At 43.2% G+C, this 25,789-nt stretch overlaps 1 protein-coding gene across 2 annotated transcripts in view; it reads right to left on the bottom strand.

The window, feature by feature from the left end:
- SRPX (sushi repeat containing protein X-linked) overlaps positions 1 to 25,789 on the bottom strand; it is a 99,424-nt gene that overhangs the window by 11,721 nt on the left and 61,914 nt on the right. For both annotated transcript variants that reach the window (XM_030834892.2, XM_030834893.2), the window contains 5 exons: positions 24,062 to 24,188; positions 20,515 to 20,636; positions 19,609 to 19,788; positions 18,011 to 18,144; positions 807 to 928 (listed from right to left, as the gene is read on the bottom strand). In XM_030834892.2, coding sequence (XP_030690752.1) covers positions 807 to 928; positions 18,011 to 18,144; positions 19,609 to 19,788; positions 20,515 to 20,636; positions 24,062 to 24,188 — 685 coding nt within the window. The remainder of the gene's footprint in view (positions 1 to 806; positions 929 to 18,010; positions 18,145 to 19,608; positions 19,789 to 20,514; positions 20,637 to 24,061; positions 24,189 to 25,789) is intronic.

The following is a 25,789-nucleotide window of genomic DNA, read 5'->3' as shown; positions in this document are numbered from 1 at the left end:
AAAATATATTCTATGCAAATGGAAACCAAAAGTAAGCTGGATCACTGTTCTTATATCAGACAAAATAGACTTTAAAACAAAGACTATGGGCTTCCCTGGTGGTGCAGTGGTTGAGAGTCCGCCTGCCGATGCAGGGGACACGGGTTCATGCCCCTGTCCGGGAAGATCCCACATGCCGCAGAGCGGCTAGGCCCGTGAGCCATGGCCGCTGAGCCTGCGCGTCCGGAGCCTGTGCTCCGCAACGGGAGAGGCCACAACAGTAGGAGGCCTGCGTACCGCGCAAAAAAAAAAAAAAAATTTGGGTTGCTCTGAAATTACCTTTTGGCTGTTGAATTCTGCTTTTTTAATGCACCATTACTCAGAGTCTGAACACCATGATTCTGGCTTTATAAGTGTTACCAAAAGTTGTTAAAATGGGACTATGTACCAGTGCCCTGGAAGCATGGGGGAAAAAGAGGCCAAGCCTGGAAAGGCTAAATTGGAGGCCTGCCCTCTTAAGAAGACCAAGGATTGCTTAAGTCCTTTTTGCATTCTGTCCCCTTCCCGTCCCACTCCCACCAAGGGAAAAAAAACAAAGACAAAGCAAAAACACCTGGAAGGGGAAGGAACCCTGGTAATTATCCACTGCATCATGTATTCGGACAAGGAGCCACATGCCAATTAATAGTTATAATACTCCCAGAATAAAAGTAATTAAAGGTTGAAGGTTGCCTGGAATCAAGACTGAATAGAGAGAAATCAGGGAACCTGATCAGAGAAAAGCACTTTTATAGGTAATAACACTTAAGAACAGAACTTCCCCCTACCTGAGCTGCAGAGCTAGGGCTGGAGGCATAATCTTTGCTCCTATCCTGCCGATGAGGGTCGGGAACACACCTACCAGCTCCACTACGGTGATGTGTCGAAGATCCAGGCCACATTGTGCTTGCTGGAAAAAAACAAAACAAAATAAACAAACAAAAAAAACCCAAGCAGGGAGGTGTGAGCATGGCTAAAGAAAATTCCATGTCAAACTACAGACCCACAGGAGCAGCACTGTTCTGTTTGGGGAAGTTTATTTGCCCACTCCAAACTGTCCTGAAGATAGCTGAGAAATTCGAGTTCAACTAGTGGCTATAAAACCTAAATAGCTTCCTAGAGGAATCATTCAGAAATGGCTTGGCAGTGAGATTTTGAAAACCTAAGCAAAATGGCAATGTATGTATCTCCAGATGGGCTGAGACTTTGCATGAGGCAAATTTCCTAAAAAGTGTCCAAGACCACCCCCAGAGGATTCTAATTTGTCTTTGCAAGGACAAAAGAATATTTCCAGTGTCCCACTATCTGCCCTTGTTTTCACCCCTCACACCCGCCTTCCCGAAGCCCCCCGCAACATGAGCATGGTGAAGAAATAAGGATAAGCGATTCCAACCCTCATCTGATGCCCTGGATTTTTACATCTGGAGCCCTTGACGGCCTGGCTCTGGTGACCAGAGGGGCTGGAATTCCTGGGTCCCATGCGACTCTAACAGTTCTTGGTGGGCTACCACCCCTGGGGCATTGCACAGACAGCAGACTGAAACACACCCCCAGTGTCTGTGGAAGAGGCCTCATGTTTTTGTCCTGGATCATCAAACTTAAGGGCAGGTTTCAGGCTTGGCGTACATCTAGAGGCCTATAGAGAGGCCCTCGGGGAATGCAGGCCAGGGATGCCATCTTTGTGTTCTCCCTCTAGAGATTTTCCCTGTTACACCCAGGCAGGGGAGGTGATACATGGTCCCACCCACTACAGACTGAGGCTCCTGGCCCTTCCAGACCAGAAAGCCTGTTTGGGAAAATTTGAGAGCTACCTGAAGTGGGCCCTCCCAGTGCCACCCAGGCAGGAGCCCAAGTTATAGCCCTAGGCACTGTGGAGTGTGGCCCACATCTGATAGGAAGGGTTTGTGAGAACACCTGGAAGCTGTGTAACCCAGCAACTCTTAAGCTGAGAGGAGGGTGGGCAGAACTGATGGCTGCCAGGGCAAACAAACTGGCCCTGTTCAGCCAGGGAACTTGCGGCACGAGTTGGCTTGACTCAAGGCCGCCAACAAAGAGCATTAGTGGCATTTGAGGTGTTTTTCCTGCTGTGCCCAGGAAGGGAAACTGATTCACAACCTCACTTATTACTGAATACTATACCTTCAGACCACCTGACCAAGGAACCTAACCCTAACACACAGGAAGCTGCCTCGCCCATCTAACAGCCATGCTTACGGTGGCGCTTGAATAGAGTACAGCCCATGGCTTTCTCTGTCTGCAAAGGAAAATTGGTAGCCTCACCTAACCAAAATATTCAGTGCACACTCTTGCCTGATTTGAGTCCCCAGACAATGAGCCACGCAGGCCCTGGGTCCCGTCCTGCTGCTTTGCCAGGGCAGGGAAGCTAGTTCATAGCCCCACCTACTGCTGGGAATAGTAGTACCCAGTACAAAGCATTTAGTAAGCCTGACCAGAATCCACACAGTCATGAAGCCCATCCTACAGCTGCATTTGGGCAGGGAACCAAGATAGCAGACCTATTCAGCTGCTCTCAGCCAGTGGCACGCCCCCACCGCTAACCTCAGAGCTCTAACAGATGCCTTGACCAAACTGACCCTAATAACGGGCTCCACCTGCCCAAGGATGTTACCAGCAGACATGTCCAGAAACCTAAACAGAGCTGACTGGTGAAGAATTGTCTCTGCCAAAGTAAACCTGAAAGTCTGGAAAAAGAGATCACTTATTCAAATGAACAGACACTGGTATAAAGAATCAAGGATCGTGAAAAAGCAAGTATGTATGATACCACCAAAGGTAAGTAATAAAGGGCCAATAACTGACCCTAAGGAAATGGAGAGCTATGACGTTTCAAAGAATTCAGAATAATCATCTTCAAGAGGTTTTGTGAGCTACAAGAACAGACAACTAAATGAAATTAGAGAAGTAAACAAAATGAGTTCAACAAAGAAATATAAACCATGAAAAAAATCATAGAGCTGAAGAATAGAATAACTGAACCAAAGAATTCAATAGAGCGCTTTGGACTTCCCTGGTGGTGCAGTGGTTGAGAATCCGCCTGCCAATGCAGGGGACACAGGTTCGAGCCCTGGTCCGGAAAGATCCCACATGCCGTGGAGCAACTAAGCCCATGAGCCACAACTACTGAGCCTGTGCTCTAGAGCCCACGAGCCACAACTACTGAAGCCCATGTGCCACAACTACTGAAGCCCGCGCACCTACAGCCCGTGCTCCCCAGCAAAGAAGCCACCGCGATGAGAAGCCCACGCACCACATCAAAGAGTAGCCCCCACTCGCCACAGCTAGAGAAAGTCTGCGCACAGCAACAAAGACCCAATGCAGCCTGAAATAAATTAAGAAGAAAAAAAGAGAGAGCTTCAAAAGCAGACTCAACCATGCAGAAGAAACAAATCCTGGAAAACAGGCCATTTGAAATTATCCAGTCAGAGGAACAAAAAGGAAAAATAATGAAAAAAGATGGAAGGGAGCCTAAGGGACTTATGGTACACAAAGAAAAATATTCAAATTTTTGGAATTCCAGAAGGAGAAAAAGGACAAAAAGTGTATTTAAGTCAATAATGGCTGAAAACTTCCCAAACCTGGGGAGAGAACTAGACATCCAGATTCAAAAGGCCCAAAAGATCCCAAATAGGGTGAACCCAAATAGGGCTACACCAGGACGTATTATAATTAAATTTTCAAAAGTCAAAGTCAAAGAATTTTAAAAGCAGCAAGAGAAAAGAGAGAAGTTACATACAAGGGAACCTCCATAAGACTATCAGTGGATTTCGTAATGGAAATTTTTCAGACTAGAGAATGGTAGGACATATTCAAAATACTCGGGAGAGGGGGGAGGGGGATTTCCCTGGCAGTCCAGTGGTTAAGACTTTGCCTTCCAATGCAGGGGGTGTGGGTTCGATCCCTGGTTAGGGAGCTAAGATTCTGCATACCTCACAGCCATAAAACCAAAACATAAAACAGAAGCAATATTGTAACAAATTCAATAAAGACTTTAAAAATGGTGTACATGAAAAAAAAATCTTAAAGAAAAATATTGGGGGGAAAACTGTCAACCAAGAAATTCTACACCCAGTGAAGCTCCCCTTCAGAAATAAAGGAGGGATAAATACTTTCCCTAAATAACGAAAGCTGAGAAAATTCATCATCACTAGACATGCTTTACGAGAAACGTTATAGGAAGTTCTTGGAGTGGAAGTACAGTCAGCCCTCCATATCCACGGGTTCTGCATCCACAAATTCAACCAACCGTGGACCATGTACTATGTGTACAACTGGAGGATCCTTGGATGTGGAACCCACAGATACAGAGGGCTGACAATGGGACATGAGCATCCACAGATTCTGGTGTCCCCAGCAAGTCTTGCAACCAGTTCCCTGCAGATACTGAGGGCTAAATATAAAAGGATGATAATTAACATCATAAAAACATAAGGCAGTGTAAAACTCACTGCTATGGAAAATATAGTCAAACTTGGATTCTGTAATATGGTAATAGTGGTATGTAATTCACTTACAGCTCTAGTTTAAAAGTTACAAAACAAACATGGTCAATGGAGACAAGATGGCAGAGTAGGGGAACATGAGCTCACCCCTTCTTACAAAAACACCAAAATCTCAACTAACTACTGAACAACCATCAACAAAAAATATGCTGGAGGGACTTCGCTGGTGGCGCAGTGGTTAAGAATCTGCCTGCCAATGCAGGGGACAGGGGTTCAAGCCCTGGTCCGGGAAGATCCCACATGCCACAGAGCAACTAAGACCGTGTGCCACAACTACTGAGCCTGTGCTCTAGAGCCCATGAGCTACAACTACTGAGCCCACAACTACATGCCGCAACTACTAAAGCCTGTGCTCCACAACGAGAAGCCACCGCAATGAGAAGCCTGCACACCGCAGGGAAGAGTAACCCCCGCCTGCAACTAGAGAAAGCCCACACGCAGCAACGAAGACCAAACACAGCAAAAATAAATTAAAAAAACAAACAAACACTGGAACCTACCCAAAAAGATACCCTACATCCAAAGACAAAGCCACAAGATGGTAGGAGGGGCACAATGAAATCCTATACCCACTGGATGGGTGAACCACAAACAGGAAAATAATTATACAACAGAAGTTCTCCCACAGGAGTGAAAGTTCTGAGTCCCACATCAGGCTTCCAGCTGGGGGGTCTGACAATGGGAGGAGGAGCCCCCAGAGAATCTAGATTTGAAGGCCAGTGGGGTTTGATCACAGGGATTCCACAGGACTGGGGGGAAACAGAAACTCCACTCTTGGAAGGCACACATGAGGTCTCATGCTCACCAGGACACAGGGGGAAAAGCAGTGACCTCATAAGAGACTGGGCCAGATGTACCTGCTAGTATTGCAGGGTCTCCTGCAGAGGCGGGGGCGGGAGGGGGCGGCTGTGGCTCACTGCGAGGACAAAGACACTGGTAGCAGTAGTTCTGGGATGTACTCATTGGCGTGAGCCCTCATGGAGGACGCCATTTTCTCATCAACAGCTGGCCCCACACAACAGGCTGTAGGCTCCAGTGCTGGGACACCTCAGCCCAAACAACATTAAACGCTCCAACATTAGCATTATTGAAGTCCGAGAAGGAGAAGAGAGAGAGAAAGGACCTGAGAAAAATATTTAAAGAGATAATAGCTGGGGTTTCCCTGGTGGTGCAGTGGTTGAGAATCTGCCTGCTAATGCAGGGGACATGGGTTCAAGCCCTGCTCTGGGAGGATCCCACATGCCTTGGAGCAACTAGACCCGTGAGCCACAACTACTGAGCCTGTGCGTCTGGATCCTGTGCTCCGCAACGAGAGGCCGCGATAGTGAGGCCTGTGCACCATGATGAAGAGTGGCCCCCGCTTGCCACAACTAGAGAAAGCCCTCGCACAGAAACGAAGACCCAACACAGCAAAAATAAATTAATTAATAAACTCCTACCCCCAACATCTTCTTAAAAAAAAAAGAAAGGAGATAATAGCTGAAAACTTCCCTAACGTGGGAAAGGAAACAGTCACCCAAGTCCAGGAAGTGAAGAGAGTCCCAGGCAGGATAAACCCAAGGAGGAACATGCCAAGACACACAGTAATCAAATTGACAAAAAGTAAAGACAAAGAAAGAACATTAAAAGCAACAAGGGAAGAGCAACAAATAACATACAAGGGAATCCCCATAAGGTTATCAGCTGATTTTTCAACAGAAATTCTGCAGGCCAGAAGTGAGTGGCATGATATATTTAAAGTGCTGAAAGGGAAGAACCTACAACCAAGATTACTCTACCCAGCATGGATCTCATTCAGATTTGGAGAAATCAAAAGCTTTACAAACAAGCAAAAGCTACGAGAATTCAGCACCACCAGACCAGGTTTGCAACAAATGCTAAAGGAACTTCTCTAGGCAGAAAAGAAAAGCCCACAATTAGAAACAAGAAAACTACAAATGGAGAAGCTCACTGGTAAAGGCAAGCATACAGTAAAGGTAGGAAATCATACACACAAATATATCAAAACCAGCAATTGTGAGAAGAGGAGAGCACAAATGCAGGATACTGGAAATGCATTTGAAATTAAGAGGAGCAACTTAAAACAACCTTGTTTATATATAGACTGCTGTATCAAAACTCCATGGGAACCACAAACTGAAAATCTACAGATCACAAGAGAATAGAACAAAAGAAGAAAAGAAAAAAGACCCACGAAAACAAATCCAAAACAATTAAGAAAATGGCAATAAGGAACATACATATCAATAATTACCTTACACATAAAGAGATTAAATGCTCCAACCAAAAGACAGACTAGTTGAATGGATCCAAAACCAAGACCCGCATATATGCTGTCTACAAGAGACCCCCTTCAGATCTAGGGACACATACAGACTGAAAGTGAGAGGATGGAAAAAGGTATTCCATGCAAATGCAAATCAAAAGAAAGCTGGAGTAGCAATGCTCATATCAGACAAAATACACTTTAAAATAAAGACTGTAACAAGAGACAAAGAAGGACACTACATAATGATCAAGGGATCAATCCAAGAAAAAGATACAAGAATTATAAATATATATGCACCCAACATAGGAGCACCTCATATATAAGGCAAATACTAACAGTCATAAAAGGAGAAATTGACAGTAACAATAATCATGGGGGACTTTAACATACCATTTTCACCAATGGACAGATCATCCAGACGGAAAATCAATAAGGTACACAGGCCTTAAATGACATATTAGACCAGATGGACTTTATTGATATTTATAGAGCATTCCATACAAAAGCAGCAGAATACATGTTCTTCTCAAGTGCACATGGAACAATCTCCAGGATTGATCACATGCTGGGCCACAAAGCAAGCCTCGGTAAATTTAAAGAAAATTGACAACATACTGACAACAATTGACAACAAGCATATTTTCTAACCACAATGTGAGGAAATACTATAAAGAAACAAACACATGGAGGCTAAACAATATGCTACTAAACAACCAATGGATCACTGAAGAAATCAAAGAGGAAATGAAAAAACACCTAGAGACACATGAAAGCACAATGATCCAAAACCTATAGGACTCAGCAAAAGCAGTTCTAAGAGGGAAGTTTATAGCAATACAATCTTACCTCAGGAAAGAAGAAACATCTCAAATAAACAACCTAAGCTTACACCTAAAGCCACTACAGAGAAAGAAGAACAAACAAAACCCAAAGTTAGCAGAAGGAAAGAAAAAATCAGAGCAGAAATAAATAAAACAGAGATGAAGAAAAGTTCAATGAAACTAAAAACTGGTTCTTTGAAAAGACAAACAAAATTGATAAGCCTTTAGCCAGACTCATCATGTAAAAAAGGGAGAGGGCCCAAATCAATACAATCAGAAATGAAAAAGAAGTTACAATGGACCCCACAGAAATACAAAGGATCATAAGAGACTACTACAAGCAACTATATGCCAATAAAATGGACAACCTGGAAGAAACGGACAACCTCCCAAGACTGAATCAGGAAGAAACAGAAAATATGAAGAGACCAACCACAAGTAATGAAATTGTAACTGTGATTTAAAAACTCCCAACAACCAAAGTATAGGACCAGCTGGCTTCACAGATGAATTTATCAAACATTTAGAGAAGAGTTAACACCTATCCTTCTGAAACTACTCCCAAAAAACTGCAGAAGTAGGAACACTCCCAAACTCATTCTATGAGGCCACCATCACACTGATACCAAAACTAGACAAAGATAACATACACACACACAAAATAACAGGCCAGTATCACTGATGAACATAGACACAAAAATCCTCAATAAAATACTAGCAAACCAAATCCAACAATACATTAAAAGGATCATGCACAATGATCAAGTGGGATTTATCCCAGGGATGCAAGGATTTTTCAATATCTGCAAATCAATCAGTGTGATACACCACATCAACAATTTGAAGAATTAAAAATCATAAGATCATCTCAATAGATGCAGGAAAAGCTTCTGACAAAATTCAACACCATTTATGATAAAAAACTCTCCAGAAAGTGGGCATAGAGGGAACCTACCTCAACATAATAAAGGCCATATATGACAAACCTATAGCTAACATCATACTTAATGATGAAAAGCTGAAAGCATTTCCTCTAAGATCAGGAACAAGACAAGGATGCCCACACTCTTGCCACTTTTATTCAAAATAGACTTGGAAGTCCTAGTCACAGCAATAAGAGAAGAAAAATAAAAACAATCCAAACTGGAAAAGAAGACTGTCACTGTTTGCAGATGACATGATATATATAGAGAGAGAATCCTAAAGATTCTACCAGAAAACTACTAGAGCTCATCAATGAATTCAGTAAAGTTGCAGGATACAAAATTAATACACAGAAGTCTGTTGCATTTCTATACACTAACAATGAAATATCAGAAAGAGAAATTAAAGCAACAATCCCACTTATCATTACATCAAGAAGAATAAAATACCTAGGAATAAACCTACCTAAGGAGGCAGAAGACCTGTACTCTGGAAACTATAAGATGCTGATGGAAGAAATTAAAGATGACACAAACAGTTGGAAAGATGTACCATGTACTTGGATTGGAAAAAATAATATTGTCAAAATTACTATACTAGGGCTTCCCTGGTGGCGCGCTGGTTAAGAATCGACCTGCCAGTGCAGGGGACATGGGTTCGAGCCCTGGTCCAGGAAGATCCCACATGCCACAGAGCAACTAACCACAACGGGTTCGAGTTGTGTGCCACAACTACTGAAGCCCACGTGCCTAGAGCCTGTGCTCCGCAACAAGAGAAGCCACCGCAATGAGAAGCCCGTGCACCGCAATGAAGAGTAGCCTCAGCTCACCGCAACTAGAGAAAGCCCGCGGGCAGCAATGAAAGCCCAATGCAGCCAAAAATAAAGAAAGAAAGCAATAATTCAAAAAAATTTTACTATACTAACGAAAGCAATCTACAGATTCAGTGCAATCCCTATCAAATTACCAATGGCATTTTTCACAGAATTAGAACCAAAAAAAATCTTAAAATTTGTGTGGAGACACAAAAGACCCTGAATAGCCAAAGCAATCTTGAGAAAGAAAAATGGAGCTGGAGGAATCAGGCTCCCTAAGTTCAGACTATATACTACATGGCTACAGTCATCAAAATAGTATGGTACTGGCACAAAAACAGACATATAGATAAATCGAACAGTATAGAAAGCCCAGAAATAAACCCATGCATCTATGGTCAATTAATCTATGACAAAGGAGGCAAGAGTATACAATGGAGAAAAGACAGTCTGTTCAATAAATGGTGCTGGGAAAACTGGACAGCTACATGTAAAAAAAAATGAAATTAGAACATTATCTAATACCATACACAAAAATAAAATTAAAAAGGACTAAAGACCTAAATGTAAGACCAGATACCATAAAAATCTTACAGGAAAACAGGAAGAACACTCTTTGACATAAATTGCAGCAATATTTTTTTCTATCTGTCTCCCACAGTAATAGAAATAAAAATAAACAAATGGAACCTAGTTAAATTCAAAAGCTTCTGCACAGCAAAGGAAACAGTAAACAAAAAGACAACCCACAGAATTGGAGAAAACATTTGCAAGCAATGCAACCTGCAAGGGATTAATCTCCAAAATTTATGAACAGTTCGTGCGGCTCAATATCAAACAAACAACCCAATCAAAAAACGGGCAGAAGACAGACCTAAATAGACATTTCCCCAAAGAAGACATACAGATGGCCAAGAAGCATATGAAAAGATGCTCAACATCACTAACTATTAGAGAAATGCAAATCAAAACTACAATGAGATATCACCTCACACCAGTCAGAATAGCCATTATCAAAAAGTTTACAAACAATAAATGCTAGAGAGGGTGTGGAGAAAAGGGAACCCTCCTACACTGTTGGTGGGAATGTAAAATTGGTACAGCCACTATGGAGAACTTAAAGTATGGAGGTTCCTTAGAAAACTAAAAGTAGGGCCTTCCCTGGTGGCACAGTGGTTAAGAATCCGCCTGTCAATGCAGGGGACACGGCTTCGAGCCCTGGCCCAGGAAGATCCCACATGCTGCGGAGCAACTAAGCCTGTGCACCACAACTACTGAGCCTGCACTCTAGAGCCCGTGAGCCACAAATAGTGAGCCTACATGCCACAACTACTGAAGCCCTCATGCCCAGAGCCTGTGCTCTGCAACAAGAGAAGCCACAACAATGAGAAGCCCGTGCACCGCAACAAAGAATAGCCCCCACTCACCACAACTAGAGAAAGCCTGCACAGAGCAACGAAGACCCAACACAGCCATAAATAAATAAATAAATAAATAAATAAATTTATAAGGCAAAAAACCCCTAAAAACAGAGCTAGCATATGATCCCGCAATCCCACTCCTGGGCATATAACTGGAGAAAAACATGGTTCAAAAGGATACATGCACCCCAATGTTCATTGCAGCTCTGTTTACAATAGCCAAGACATGGAAGGAACCTAAATGTCCATCGACAGATGAATGGATTAAGAAGATGAGGTACATATATACAATGGAATATTACTCAGCCATTAAAAAGAAAGAAATAATGCCATTTGCACTAACATGGAGGGAGCTGGAGATTATCATACTAAGTAAAGTAAGTCAGAGAAAGACATATCATATGATATTGCTAACATACGGGATCTAAAAAAAATGATACAAATGAACTTATTTACCAAACAGATATAGACTCACAGACTTAGAGAATGAACTTATGGTTACCAGGGAGGAACAGTAGGGGGGAGGGATAGAGTAGAAGTTTGGGATTGACAGGTACACACTGATATATTTAAAGTAGATAACCAACAAGGACCTACTGTATAGCACAGGAAACTCTGCTCAATATTCTATAATGACATAAATGGGAAAAGAATTTGAAAATGAATAGAAACATGTATAACTGAATTACTTCGCTGTACACCTGAAAGTAGGACAACATTTTTAATCAACTTTATTCCAATATAAAATAAAAATTTTTTAAAAGGTAACTTAGTAAAAAAAATGGTAAAAATAACTAAAACTACAGTAATTTATTAGGTACACAATATTAAAAATTGTAACATCAATAACCTAAAATGTGAAGGGAGGAGAAGTTAAAGTATAAAGCTTAAGACTTTATTGAAGTTAAGGTGGTATTAGTTTAAAATAGTGTGTTTTAATTTTAAGATTTTTTAGAATGTAAGCCTCATGGTAACAAGTGATACATCTGAATTACAAAGAATATGCTAAAGTCAAAGCATACTAGTACCTCACAACATCAAAACACAATAAAAGAAAGCAGGGTAAGAAGGAAAAATGGATCTAGAAAACAACCAGAAAACAATTAACAAAATGGCCTAAGTCCTTATTTACCAATAATTACTTTAAATGTAAACAGATTCAGTTCTCCAAACGAGAAACAGAATAGCTAAATGGATTTTTTTAAAAAAGATTCAATGATATGCTGCCTACAGGAATGACTTTAGCCTTCAAGACACACATAGGCAGAGTAAATGGATGGAAAAATATTTTAAGCAAATAACTAAAAAGTCAGGGGTAGTTAAATCAGACAAAATAGGCTTTAATTTTTAAAACGGTAAAAGAAGACAAAGAAGGTGATTTTATAATGATAAAGGGATCAATATATCATGAAGTTATAAAGATTATAATTATTGATGTGCCCAACATTGGAAAACTGAAATATCAATACATGAAGCAAAAACTAATAGAGCTAAATAAAAGGAGAAGTAAACAGCAATACAGTAATAGTTGGGGACTTTAACACCCTACTTTCAACGATGGATAGATCATCCAGACAGAGAAATCAATAAGGTAAGAGCAAATTTGAACAACACTATAGACCAAATATAATCACAGAATATCCTATCCAACATCAGCAGAAAACACATTCTTCTCAAGTGCACACAAAACATTTTCTAGGATAGACCATATGTTAGGTCACAAAATAATTCTTAGAAAATTCAAGAAGACTGAAATCATACCAAGTATCTTCTCTGACCACATTGGTATGAAACTAGAAATCAGTAACAAGAGGAAACTGGAAATTCACGAATACATGGAAATTAAACAACATTCTCCTGAATAACATATGGATCAAAGAAATTAAAGGGGCAATAAAGTATCTTGAGACAAAAAGTGGAGAAACAACATACCAAAACTTATGGGATGCAGCAAAAGTAATTATAAGAGGGAAGTGCACAACAATAAAAACATTAAAAAGCAAGAAATTTCCCAAATAAACAACCTAACTATGCCTTAAGGAGCTAGAAAAAGAAACTGAGCCCAAAGTTATTAGCAAGAGGAAGGAAATAATGATTAGAGAAGAAATGAATGAAATTGAGAACAGAAAAACAATAGAAAACATTAACCAAACTAAGAGTTGGTTCTTTGAAAAGATAAACAAATTTGACAATCCTTTAGCTAGACTAACCAAGGAAAAAAGAACTCAAATCAACAAAATTATACATGACAAAGAAGACATTACAACTGATACAACAGAAATACAAAGTTTATAAGAAGGTATTGTGAAGAGCTCTACACCAGTAAACTGGACAACCTAGAAGAAGTGGAAAAATTCTTAGAAACATACAAACTATCAAGAGTGAATCATGAAGGAATAGAAAGTCTAAATAGACCAACTACTAGTAAGGTGATTAAATAAGTAATCAAAAATCTCCCAGTGAAGAAAAGCCCAGGACCAGATAGCTTCACTAGTGAATTTTGCCAAACATTTAAAGAAGAATTAACACTAATCCTCAAACTCTGCCAAAAAAATAGAAAAGGAGGAAACACTTCCAAACTCATTTTATGAGGTCAGCATTACCTTGACACCAATGTCAGAAAAGGACACTATCAGAAAAATACAGATCCATAACCCTGATTAATATAGAAGCAAAAACTCTCAAAATACTAGCAAACTGAATTCAACAGCATATTAAAAGGATAATTCAGCACGACCAAGTGGAATTATACTTAGGATGCATTGATGGCTCAACATACACAAATCAATGTGATACATCAGATTAATAGAATGAAAAAAATCATCTCAATATATGGAGAAAAAGTATTTGACAAAATACAACTTCTGTTCATGACTAAAAAAAACTCTGGTAGACAAAGAAGGTACCTCCCACAGTTTACATCATACTCAGTGGTGAAAAGCCAAAAGATTCTAATGGCATTTTTACATAAGTAGGGAAAAAAAGAACAATCCTAAAGTTTGTAGAGAACCACAAAAGACCCCTAAATAACCTAGCCATCCTTAGAGAATAGAACAAAGCAGGAGGCCTCACACTTTCTAATTTCAAGCTATACTATAAAGCTATGGTAATTCAAACAGTATGGTACTGGCCTAAAAACAAACCAAAAAATCAAATGGAACAGAATTGAGAGCCAAGAAATAAACCCAAGCATACACAGTCAACTAATATTTGACAAAAGAGCCAGGAATATTCAATGGAGAAAAGACAGTCTCTTTAATAACTGGTGCTGGAAAAACTGGATATTTACATGTAAAAAAAATGAAAAAAAGCCCCTATCTTATACTACTTATAAAAAGGAACTTCAAGTGGATTAGAGACTTAAATGTAAGATCTGAAACCATGAAATTCCTAGATGAAAAAACAGGAAAAAGAGCTCCTTGATATAGGTCTTGGCAATGATTTTTGGATATGACACCTTAAGCACTAGCAACAAAATGAAGAAAACAAACAAGTGGGATTACATCAAACTAAGAAGCTTCTGCACAGTAAAAGAAACTATCAACACGTGAAAAGACAACCTACAAAATGGGGGGAAAAAACTGCAAACCATGTATCTGATAAGGGGTTAATATCCAAAATATCTAAAGAACTCATACAACTCAATAGCAAATAAATACATACTCTAATTTAAAAATGGGCAAAAGACCTTAATAGACATTTCTCCAAAGAAGATATATGAAAGGCCAACAGATACAAGAAAAGATGCTCAATATCACTAGTAATTAGAAAAATGCAAATCAAAATCATGAGGTATCACCTCATGCCTATTAGGATGGCCATCGTCAAAAAGACACATAACAGCACTGCTGCTCTACATGGATGGAGCTTGTGTGCTGTTGGTGGGAATGTAAATTGGTGCAGACACTATGGAGAACAGTATGGAGGGTGCTCAGAAAATTAAAAATACAACTACCATATGATCCAGCAATTCCACTGCTGGGTATTTATCCAAAGAAAAACACTAACTTGAAAAGATATAAGCATCCCCATGTTCTCTGCAGCATTATTTACAATAGCCAAGCTATGCAAACAACCTCAATGTGCACTGATGGATGAATGGACGAGGAACATGTGATAGGTAGAATGGAACATTATTTAGCCACAGAAGAGTGAAATCTTGCCATCTGCAACATGGATGGACCTTGAGGGCATTATGTTAAGTGAAGTAAAAGAGGAAAAGGTAAATATCATATGATCTCTCTTATGTGTAGAATCTTAAAATAAAAAAAGAAAAAACACTGAGCTCACGGATATAGAGAATAGATTGGTGTTTTCCTGAGGTGGGGGCTGGGGGTTGGGCAAAAATGGGTGAAGAGGGTCAAAAGGTACAATTTACAGTGATAAAATGAAAAAATCATGGGGACGCAATATACAGCTTGGTGACTCTAGTTAATAATACTGTACTGTATATTTGAAAGTAGCTAGGGGAGTGGATCCTGAAAGTTCTCATCATGAGAAAAAAATTTTCGCCACTAGGTATGGTGATGGGTGTTAAATGGACTACTGTGGTGATCGTTTTGCAATATATACAAGTATTGAATCGTTATGTTGTACACCTGAAACTAATGTTATATGTCCATCATACCTCAATTTTAAAAGAAAGAAAATGGGGCTTCCCTGGTGGTGCAGTGGTTGAGAGTCCGCCTGCCGATGCAGGGGACATGGGTTCGTGCCCCGGTCCAGGAAGATCCCACATGCCGCGGAGCGGCTGGGCCCGTGAGCCATGGCCGCTGGGCCTGTGCGTCCGGAGCCTGTGCTCCGCAACGGGAGAGGCCGCAACAGTGAGAAGCCCGCGTACCGCAAAAAAAAAAAAGTTCCAGCCCCCAGAGCTGGCTCTTGGCAAGAGCCTCGGGAACGTGACCCACTCAACCATATGCCAGAAAATCTCATCGGGAATGCCAATGGCAGTAAGGGAACAAAAAAGTAATTTAAGATTAATATGACTAAATGGGAAAAGAAAATTTAAATTGCTGAATTATTAGAACACCAAGTTTTTATTACAGTTCCACTGAAATATCTCTGGGGTGACAGAATTGGTAGACAAGTTAGAAAAGGTAGAAATATACATTTTTATTATTCTAACTGAATCACATAAGCCAATCAAACCTTTCCTTGAAGGCTCTGCTTAAAATGCCAATGTAAATATGTTGAGGGGGTCATATATAAACACCTTGGTAGCAAATATCTTATCCAACTAGTTGATTAGTAATTTAGCAAGTACCTGAAGGAATAGGACAGACTAGGGCAGGGGTCAGCCAACATTTTCTGTAAAGGGCCAGATAGTAAAGGTTTTAGGTTTCATGGGGCTGGATGGTCTCTGTCCTAACTACTCAGCGGCGCCTTTGTGGTGCTAAAGCAGCCATAGAGAATGCACAAACGCATGAGCCTCGGCTGTGCTTCAATAAAATTTTACTTACAAAAGCCATAGTTTGCCAAACAGAGGAAAAGCAAGTTGTCTGGCTTTTTCATTTTTCCATGGAACTAAGAAGAGGTCAGGGGACTTCTCTGGTGGCAGAGTGGTTGGGAATCCGCCTGCCATTGCAGGCGACACAGGTTAGATCCCTGGGCCAGGAAGATCCCACATGCCGCAGAGCAACTAAGCCTGTGCACCACAACTAGTGAGCCTGCGCTCTAGAGCCCTCGAGCCACAACTGCTGAAGCCCGTGTGCCCTAGAGCCCACGCACCACAACTACTGAGCCCACGCACTGCAACTACTGAAGCCCACATGCTCTAGGGCCCGCGTGCCGCAACTACTGAGCCTGCATGCTGCAACTACTGAAGCCTGCGTGCCTAAAGCCTGTGTTCCGCAAGAAGAGAAGCTACCACAGTGGGAAGCCTGCGCACTGCAACAAAGAGTAGCCCCTGCTCACCACAACTAGAGAAAAGCCCGCATGCAGCAACGAATTTCCAATGCAGCCAAAAGAAAAAAAAAAAAGAGAGAGGGAAAGAAAAGGTCAGGAAACGTATGGTTGTGAAATAGAGCCTGCAAGGCCAATTTCCCACACAATGGAGTGGTGTGGGCTTGTGCTAACCAAAGAGCAACTCCCTAGCCGGGATGAGGCGACACAAGGTGGACGTCAGGTGGCAGGGATTGGGGTTAAAGATGAGATGAATTGGGTTCCTATCAAAGGAGCCCAAAATGTTTTATATGGCTCTTCAGAGTTCATGGGAAGTCCAAGTACGTGGGGAGAATAAACAAAGTTTTATCATTATGCATTGTCTTAAGGCTGAAACGAGAAGTTACATTGTAGCCTTTGATTAAACCAAGATTGTTCTAAAAACCTAGTTCTATTCACTGTAATACATGAATTAAACACTCCTCCCAAAATGTGCAGCACCGTGTCCATGACCCAGCATAACATCCTACCTCTTTAGCATTCAATCAGACTGGCCACTCTTATTGACAACACGCTTCAGGACAGAAATCAAACAAGTTCTAATTCAATCCTTTCAGTTTCTAGCTTGTTTGGTTTTTTCCCCAAAAGACACTGGTTGCCTCATTCTGTAGCTACAAAACTTACACAGCTAAAAAGGGCACATTCCCTAGCAAAGCGCCCCCCCATCAAACTTTGAAGTTCTTAGGAATCACCTGAAGGTCTTGTTAAAATGTAGTTTCTGATCCAGCAGGTCTGGGATGGGGGTCGAGAATTTGCATTTCTAACAAGCTCCCAGGTCATACTGACGCTGCTGGCTCACAGAGCACACCTGGAGAACCGCTTCTCTAAAGGATGGTTATCCCTCTCTGAGGAGCTCCGTGAGAGCTGGGGAAGCTCCCTGCAGCAGGATGTGGGGCCCGAGGGCTCCTAGACCCCTCTCATCCCTCGAGCCAGCCTTTAGGGCCAACAACTGCTCGATCGCCTCCCTCGCAGATCATATCCTGGTCGGGTTCAGCAAAGACAATTTGCTCTTTGGCTGAACCTAGACAGCATGTCAATTAGGCTTATTAGTGAAGACGACCAAACCTCATTAGTTGGAAAACGATTGGGTTAGCTCTGGGGAGTCAATGTTAATTAGGTTACGCCCAGAGCCAGAAATGAACGGGGGAGTTCTGAAGTGCCGGTTCCTGAAGCTCCCGGGAAATGGCTGAGGCACTGAATCTGGCCTTTGCTTTTAATGAAATGACTGGGCCCTTCCTGTGCAGAGGTCTCCCTCCCGCCTTGGCCCTGCTGCAAGGACTCACCTGCAACATCCCCAGCTGCAGCCGGTAGAGGAGGTTTCGGGCTGTGGGCGTGGACACGATGAGCAGTCTTCTTTTCTCATAAAACTGATCCAGAAGCGCAGCGGCTGTTCTGACGCCGACATTGACGTTCATGGCTGTAATCAGAAATGGCCAGACAGGTCAGAAACTCTCTACTGGTTCTGACTCAACACAGCCTGTGATGAGACACAGAACCATATGTGTCAGAAGTAAACCCTGGGATAAAGATTCAACTGGAAATATTAGTTTATTCGGGAGGTGGTTCCCAAGGAGCACTGGGCTAGGGAGTGGGGAAGTGTGTTAGTTTCCTCTCGCTGCTATCACCCGTCACCACAAACCCCGTGGCTTAACAAACACACATTCTCTTACAATCCTGGCGGTCCGAAGTTTGGGACGGGTTTCACTGGGGTAAAGGCGAGGTTGTTGGCTCGTAGCCTTTCCCCCACCTTCAAAGCCAGCAGCATAGCATCTTCCAGCCTCTCTCCCCTCCGACCTCTGCTCCCCTCGTCGTTTTCTCTGACTCTGAGAGCACGTCTGCCTCCCTCTTATAAGGACGCTTGTGATTCCATTGATCCCACCTGGATAATCCACGCTCTTCTCCCCATCTCAAAATCCTTAACTTAATTACATCTTCAAAGTGCCTTCTGCTACGTAACCTAATATATTCACAGGTTCTGGGGATGAGGATGTGGGTATTTGTGCTAGGCCTGGGGGGTGGGCATTCCTCTTCTGCCTCAGGAAATGAGACAGGGAAGGAAAGAGGGATGTTCTTTGTACTTTGATGTATGAAATTGAAGAGCCTCAGGCATTTAGCTGAAGTATGTGTCTGTGTCTCTCTGTCTCTGTCTGTCAGCTAACTCTGAATGGCTGGGATTAAAGGGAAAGCATAAAGATGAGAAAGTACCAGGAAACGAGAAAACAGTGAAGTATAGAAATAAAAGACATGTCTGGAATTTTCTGGCCCAAATTTCACACTATGATCACTACCCAGCCCAATTTGTGTTCCTCAGTAATAACTGACAGGTATTGAGCGTTTACCCTGTGCCAGGCCCCGCTCAATTCCACTGTTGAATAGATGACCTCATTTAATACTTACAACCACTCCAGGAGTGGGCAAAGTATTATCCTCCTCCTTTGACATTAGGAGGAAAGATTCCAAATGCCCAAGGTCTGCGGGACTTTCCAGCCAGTGCTGCAAAGCAGGCATTCTATCATCTGTGCGCAGCAGTGTACTGGCTTTGTAAAAAAGATCCTTACATTTGTAGAAGGGAGGAACAAGCGTACAGACTGTGCTGATTCATAATGCCGCTGATTCATAATGGGCTCTGGGCTCCCACCTCCAGCTTCCTCCTTACAGGACATGAGCGAGGAATCAGAAGATAGGCAGAGGCACAGGAGGAGGGCAGGTGAGGTGGGCTGCCCGGGGATCCGAGGACTGTTTTCACCCATCCGATGAAGAGGGCTGGCACCGAACCTTTCACGGTATACAGAACGAAGCCCTCCCTCCTCCCTGTACTGGAAATCTGGGCCAAAGGGTCTTCAGGGTCTGCTGCTGGCTGGAGAGAGGGCTGCCCTCGTACCTGCACAGGTGGGCTCTGTGCCAGACCAGGCCAGGTTGGACTGACACACTCGGGCAGGGCTCCCCTGGAGCTCGTAGCCTCCGATGCAGGAGAATTCACAGGTGGCCCCGTAATTATCGCCGTCGCTGGAGCACTTCATGTAGCCATTCTCTGGGGCGTTGAGTTTGCCGCAGCGTCTGACTGTGTGGGACACAAGCCCAGAGGGGGCTCAGTGCTGAGCTCCCCGCCACAAAGTAACCAGGGAAGGGGAGGGTTCAGAAGCACCAGAAAACGAGCGAGGGGGCAGGCATGGGGGCAGGCATAGCTCTCTGGCCAGTGGGTGGGCCTTGGGATGGTCATTGTTCATACTAACAAGACCACTGAGATGAACTGATTTAGCCCCCTGTGTTCCAGATGAGGAGGTTGAACTCAGAAGAATAAGGAGGAAGGATGGTTAGTTAAGTAACTGCCCATTGAGGCATAAAATAAACCTTTTTTTTCAGGTAGACCAAGAGTTCTAGAACACCAAGAACATGGTCTCCTGGTGACCCCAGCTGGGGCGGGGGGTTCTCCTAACGTCCTTCATATCAGTAGAAGGACTTACAGGCTTTAGCTGGTCACCGAAGCCCAGGGGTGGAAAAGTTATTGAATAATACTCTTCTGGGACAGCCAGCTGTGGGCTCACGTGAGACAAACTCACTGCTCTCTCGGACTCCTTCAATCTGCCAGCACTGGACCTCATCCGGATCGGAATTGTGAAATTCAGGCATTAAGATAGCACCCTTCCCCTAGCCTCATGATCAGAGGCGAATCCAGAGCTGGCTAGTCTCCCTCTGGCAGTGGCCACTCACAGAGGGTTCTTGCTTAAGGCTCTGTTTCCCTTTGTTCTTATAAAGAGAGAAAAAAGCCAAGAACCAGTCATCTTACCTCTTACTTTAACTCGAAATTTGCAAATGCCCTTGTTCTCAGCTCTGTCATACACTGTGTATTGTATCTTGTGGTCTCCTTCTGGAAAATGTGAGCCTGGGGGTAGGCCTTTTAGGATAACACTTAAAGGGGGAAAAAAAATCAGAAACACCAAAGATGATCATTGTAGGCCTAACAACAACTGGGCCGTGATGGGCGTAATGATCAAAGAGGGGCATCACGGGCATTTGTTGAGTACCCATTCTGCCCAAGATACAGAGACTCCAAGGGACAGCCATTAGACCAGTTTTACTATTTGAATTCTCAAAGAATAGAATTTCCTGAGCTTTACTCTGTTTTGGAAGAGCGGTTTGAGACCAGAAAAATGGAAGTCCCCAATTCCTGGGAAGTTCAGATTTATTTTTCTCGTTGGAATGTAGAACAGAGGATGGGGGATGCTCAGAACCCAGGGCCCAACTCTTCCTTCCTTTGTTCCAAGGGGGACCTGCATTGCCTCCCTGTTGGGAGAATGAAGGAATTTTCTGTGAGGAAAATCATTTGAGAGGGAAGTCCAAGCACTCATTGGCAACTTGGGCCTGCAGGGGGCGCTAGAACTTTCTCTGCTTTTTCTATCTGGGTGGAGACCTTTCCTGAGCAAAAGGCAAGTTCACTGTGATTCCTTGGTGATCCTAATAATAATAATAACTTAAGTTATTATTATTAATAATAAGTTATTATTATTATTGTTCTTTGCACGTACATAAACCTTATACATGTCAGGCATGGTTCTAGGCATTTTACATATATTAGTTTATTTAATCCTCACAACAACCCCATGAGGTAGGCATTATTATCCCCATTTCACAGATGAGGAAATTGAGGCACCAAAAGATCAAGGAACTTGCCCAAGGTCACACAGCATGGGTGACTCCTGCATCTTTCTTCTTGGTTGTCTGATAAGAACATCAGTAGGTACAACATGATCAAATGCCAGGTTTTGTTTGTTTTTCAATAGATAATTTCCCTTCTCTCTATACTTCTTAGAAATAATGAGAAATATTGGCTAATAACAGGCATGTGAAATTATCACTGTCACCATTGAGGAGAACCTTCCACATAGGTGGACAAGGTAGCTGTTTACTTGTAAAAGGGTGAAGTGAGGGGTGTTAGGAAAGTGCCAGAAATCCCACCATTAGAGACGCGTCACTTTGAACCTTAGATGCTTTAAGGTCCTCAAGAAGCACAATTTAAAAGCAGATGAACCTGAAAGGAATCAGACTTCCAATGTGAGTGGCTGCTCACCTCTTAGAGACACTCTTTCATCTGACATGCAAATAACAGTCATAAGGAGTAACTAAGGGAGCTCACAGGAAGCACTTGTCTCAGTGCCTGACACTAGAACCTTCCCTCCTAGAAGGGGACTATATAACAGGAGCTTCCAAAACACATGGGGAAGAGAAATGTCAGAGAAGCAAGGAGGCCAAGCAAGAGCTGAAAAGGGGACAAGACGGCCTTCTCTGAACCCCTCCTTCTGCCCAAGGAAGCGTCCTGCTCCACGCCTCCGCCGGCTCTGAGCTGTAGAGCTCAGGAAGCCGACAGCTGCTCTGAACAGAGGCGTCGGGGCTACTAAGACGCGCCTTCAAAATGTCACATTTCTGGGCTTCCCTGGTGGTGCAGTGGTTGAGAGTCTGCCTGCCGATGCAGGGGACCTGGGTTCGTGCCCCGGTCCGGGAAGATCCCACATGCCGCAGAGCGGCTGGGCTCGTGAGCCATGGCCGCTGAGCCTGCGCGTCCGGAGCCTGTGCTCCGCAACGGGAGAGGCCACAACAGTGAGAGGCCCGTGTACCGCAAAAAAAAAAAAGTCACATTTCTAACCATAACACACAGGTTACCCACAGACATGCCAAGGTGAATATCCTTGTTTGATAGAGTCATCTGATGACCTGATATTGTGTGTTTATTATACCAGATTTCAATAGCGATCACAGTTGTGAAAAAAATGTAAGAACCTATTATGGGCTAGGGGTTAGCCAGGCATTGTGCTGGGTCCCAAAAGATTCAACAATAGTTAAAACCCAATCCCTGATTCTATCAACTGTGATTTATTTTTTCATCCCAATTGCCTAAAGTTTCTCCTTAGGGGTTTGTGACATGTGTATACAACAACAAATAAATACTTTTCTTAATACTCAAAGTTTATCTTTGAGGAGTTACAAGGGGAAACATAACAATTATGATCTAAGCTAGATGGTGCACAGGGAGATCATTATCAGGCTGCAGGAACAAAATGTCCTGCTACGGGTGAGAGACTCAGGCTCTTGCTAGTAGAAGATGTTCTATTATGGCTAATAATTGCTTTAAAACATTTCCTCTTGCCCAGCCTGGGTTGACAGGATTCTAGAAAGTCTTTCCCTGCTGTATGGCTCACCAGGGGGTAAGTCAGAGGTATTCTTTGCCCACAGATGGAAACTCGGTAAGGAGGTCTAGCAGGACGGTGAACTTTAAAGCATGGATGTGAACGTGCTGACATGAAGTAGTGGCCTTCAGGGAAGGTGGGGGCCCAGCAAATAGCCGCAGGGGCATAGGCCCATATGCTAGATTAGAACAACATGTGGCTGAACTTCACCGAAGGGAACCACCCATTTTTAAAAACATTTGGGATGTATCTCAAACTACTCATGCAGTTGGTCCTGGAGAATGGGGGAAAGGAAGAAGGCAGAAGACCCCGTCTCTTTTTTCTTTCTTTCTTTCTTTTTTTTGCAGTACGCGGGCCTCTCACTGTTGTGGCCTCTCCCGTTGCGGAGCACAGGCTCCGGACGTGCAGGCTCAGCGGCCATGGCCCACGGGCCCAGCCGCTCCGCGGCATGTGGGATCCTCCCAGACCGGGACACGAACCTGTGTCCCCTGCATCGGCAGGTGGACTCTCAACCACTGCGCCACCAGGGAAGCCCCCGTCTCTTTTTTTTTTTTAAGCTGCTTCTTTAAGTGTTTAATGTGGTTGCAAGTTTTAAAAAATAAAAATCAAATGTTTTGAAAGAAGCAGGTGCCAAAACACAAGGGATAGACTCACAGAGCACAAGGGGGGCAAAATCGGGCTCCACCTGGGAGACACAGAGGTTCCCAGTGAGGTGGTGGCTTAGGAAGGTCTGGGGAGGGGCCCCTGGCAGGCAATGGGGGTGAGTCTATCCCTGAATTTACCAGTTGGCTTCCTCTTCCTCCTTCCGTCTCTTCTCCTCCCTTCTTCCCACCACCCCATCGTCTTACTTCCTTTCTTTCCTTTAACAGATATTTACTGAGTACCAACTATGTGCTAGGCATGGTTCTGGGCATTAGGGATATGGCAGCGAACATATTGTAGTGGAGACAGGCAATAAACAAATACGAAAGTGAAAAATATAGTATGTCGGACGGTGAAGAAAAATAAAGAAATGAATGAGGAATGGCTGAAAGAGTGCTGTACTGAGTCTGAAAGCATAAATTGACCAGCATAGATACACTTCCTGACTCTGGGTAGTGAATGTCTCACATAAAAGAGGCCGCATCATTCCAGCTGCCAAGTTGCACTTACTCAGTGAGAATGCCATCTGCTGTGTCTCTTCCCTCAGGGGTCTCCCAGGACACCCGGACTGTCAATTTATTGGGTTCCGCAATGCGTTCCTTCACACTTGGGCACTTGATTCTAGGAGGTTCTATATCTGCAAACAGAACCAGAATATTCTCGCCATCAGCAGGGAATATCTCATCAACCTGGGGTTCAACACCCAGCATTTGACATGCCCAAAGGTCTAGGTGCTCCCCACTTTTGAAGGGTTTCTTCACCCCTCTGTATTTCTCTTCCCTCCCTTCATCTTGCCCCTTCTTGCCTGCTGAGTTTTAAAGATTGAGTACTCACCTGTGCACTGCTAAACCTGCAATCAGCTGGCCTTGCTAGGTGTCTCGTGGGGTAATTTATTAGCTACAGCAACTTCTTCCCCAGACTTCCAAACTCTGCCTGCTGACTTGGCAATATGGCAGTTACTCAACTAGAAGTCATTCAGCCATTGTGAGTCCCTCCCGCTTTAAAGACAGCGTCATAAGAGACTAGAGAAAGGTGCCTTAGGTATCATCTAGTTCCATTCAATTCAAGGCAACAAATCTTTAGTGAGTACCTGCCTTCCCCAAGGCATCATTCCAACTGCTGGGTTTGGGCAGGCACAAAGGCAAGAGAACCATGTACTTCTCAGAGTCTACAGTCTGTTGGGGGATTATGTTACCATATGTGAAATATGACACGAGGTATAAAATGACACTGCCCCAGGCTACATAAAAGTAAATGCTATAGGGACTTCTCTGGTGGCGCAGTGGTTAAGAATCCGCCTGCCAATGCAGGAGACACGGGTTCGAGCCCTAGTCGGGGAAGATCCCACATGCTGCAGAGCAACTAAGCCCATGCGCCACAACTACTGAAGCCCATGCGCCACAACTACTGAAGCCCGCGCGCCTAGAGCCCGTGCTCCACAACAAGAGAAGCCACCGCAATGAGAAGCCCACGCACCACAATGAAAAGTAGCCCCCGCTCACCGCAACTAGAGAAAGCCTGTGCACAGCAACGAAGACCCAACGCAGCCAAAAAATAAATAAATTTATTTATTTACTTATTTAAAAAAAAGTAAATGCTATGGAGGCTTAAAAGAATTACCCAATGCTCTCATTTTACAGATATGGAAACTGAGGCTCAGAGCGATTTATTTAAGGCCAGGCATGTAAATAATGATAATGTGAATTATAGCCCAAATTAGAGCACTTACCCCTGGAACCAGCTCTCTCTCTCCTGGCTATGTCTATCCCCAACATACTCCTCAATATCTTAAACAATGATCTGTCTGGGTCCACTCTCCCCTCCAACGGCCACTGGACCACACCTATGGTTTTGTATTTCGGGACAGCAGTTTTACCTTGGTTCTGACCCTCCAAAGACCTCCCAAATAGTTTCCCTACCTGGTAATAGAATTTCTGCCCCCTCACTATCAAGGCTGTGTTGATAATGAGGGCTAGAAATAAATGAGATGTCAATTTCTTACTCCCTTAGATTTCATCTTATTATAGCTAAAGTGAAATCAGAAGAAGGGGGAATTCAAACTTTGGCAAATTCTACTGGATGATTCTGAACAGGTAGAGAAATGTATTTAAAGAGGGCAGAGTAAATTAACGACATGTAGATTTGCATTGCTTTACATGTCAGCTGGTAATTATTTACATGCTACTACAGCCTGAATGAAAATGAAATGTCATTCGATTCTGAATTACAAACATCTTT

This window comes from Globicephala melas, chromosome X (genome assembly GCF_963455315.2).
Source record: "Globicephala melas chromosome X, mGloMel1.2, whole genome shotgun sequence".
NCBI lineage: Eukaryota > Metazoa > Chordata > Mammalia > Artiodactyla > Delphinidae > Globicephala > Globicephala melas.
Note: the sequence above shows the minus strand (reverse complement) of the source record. Positions and strands in the feature narration are given on the sequence as shown.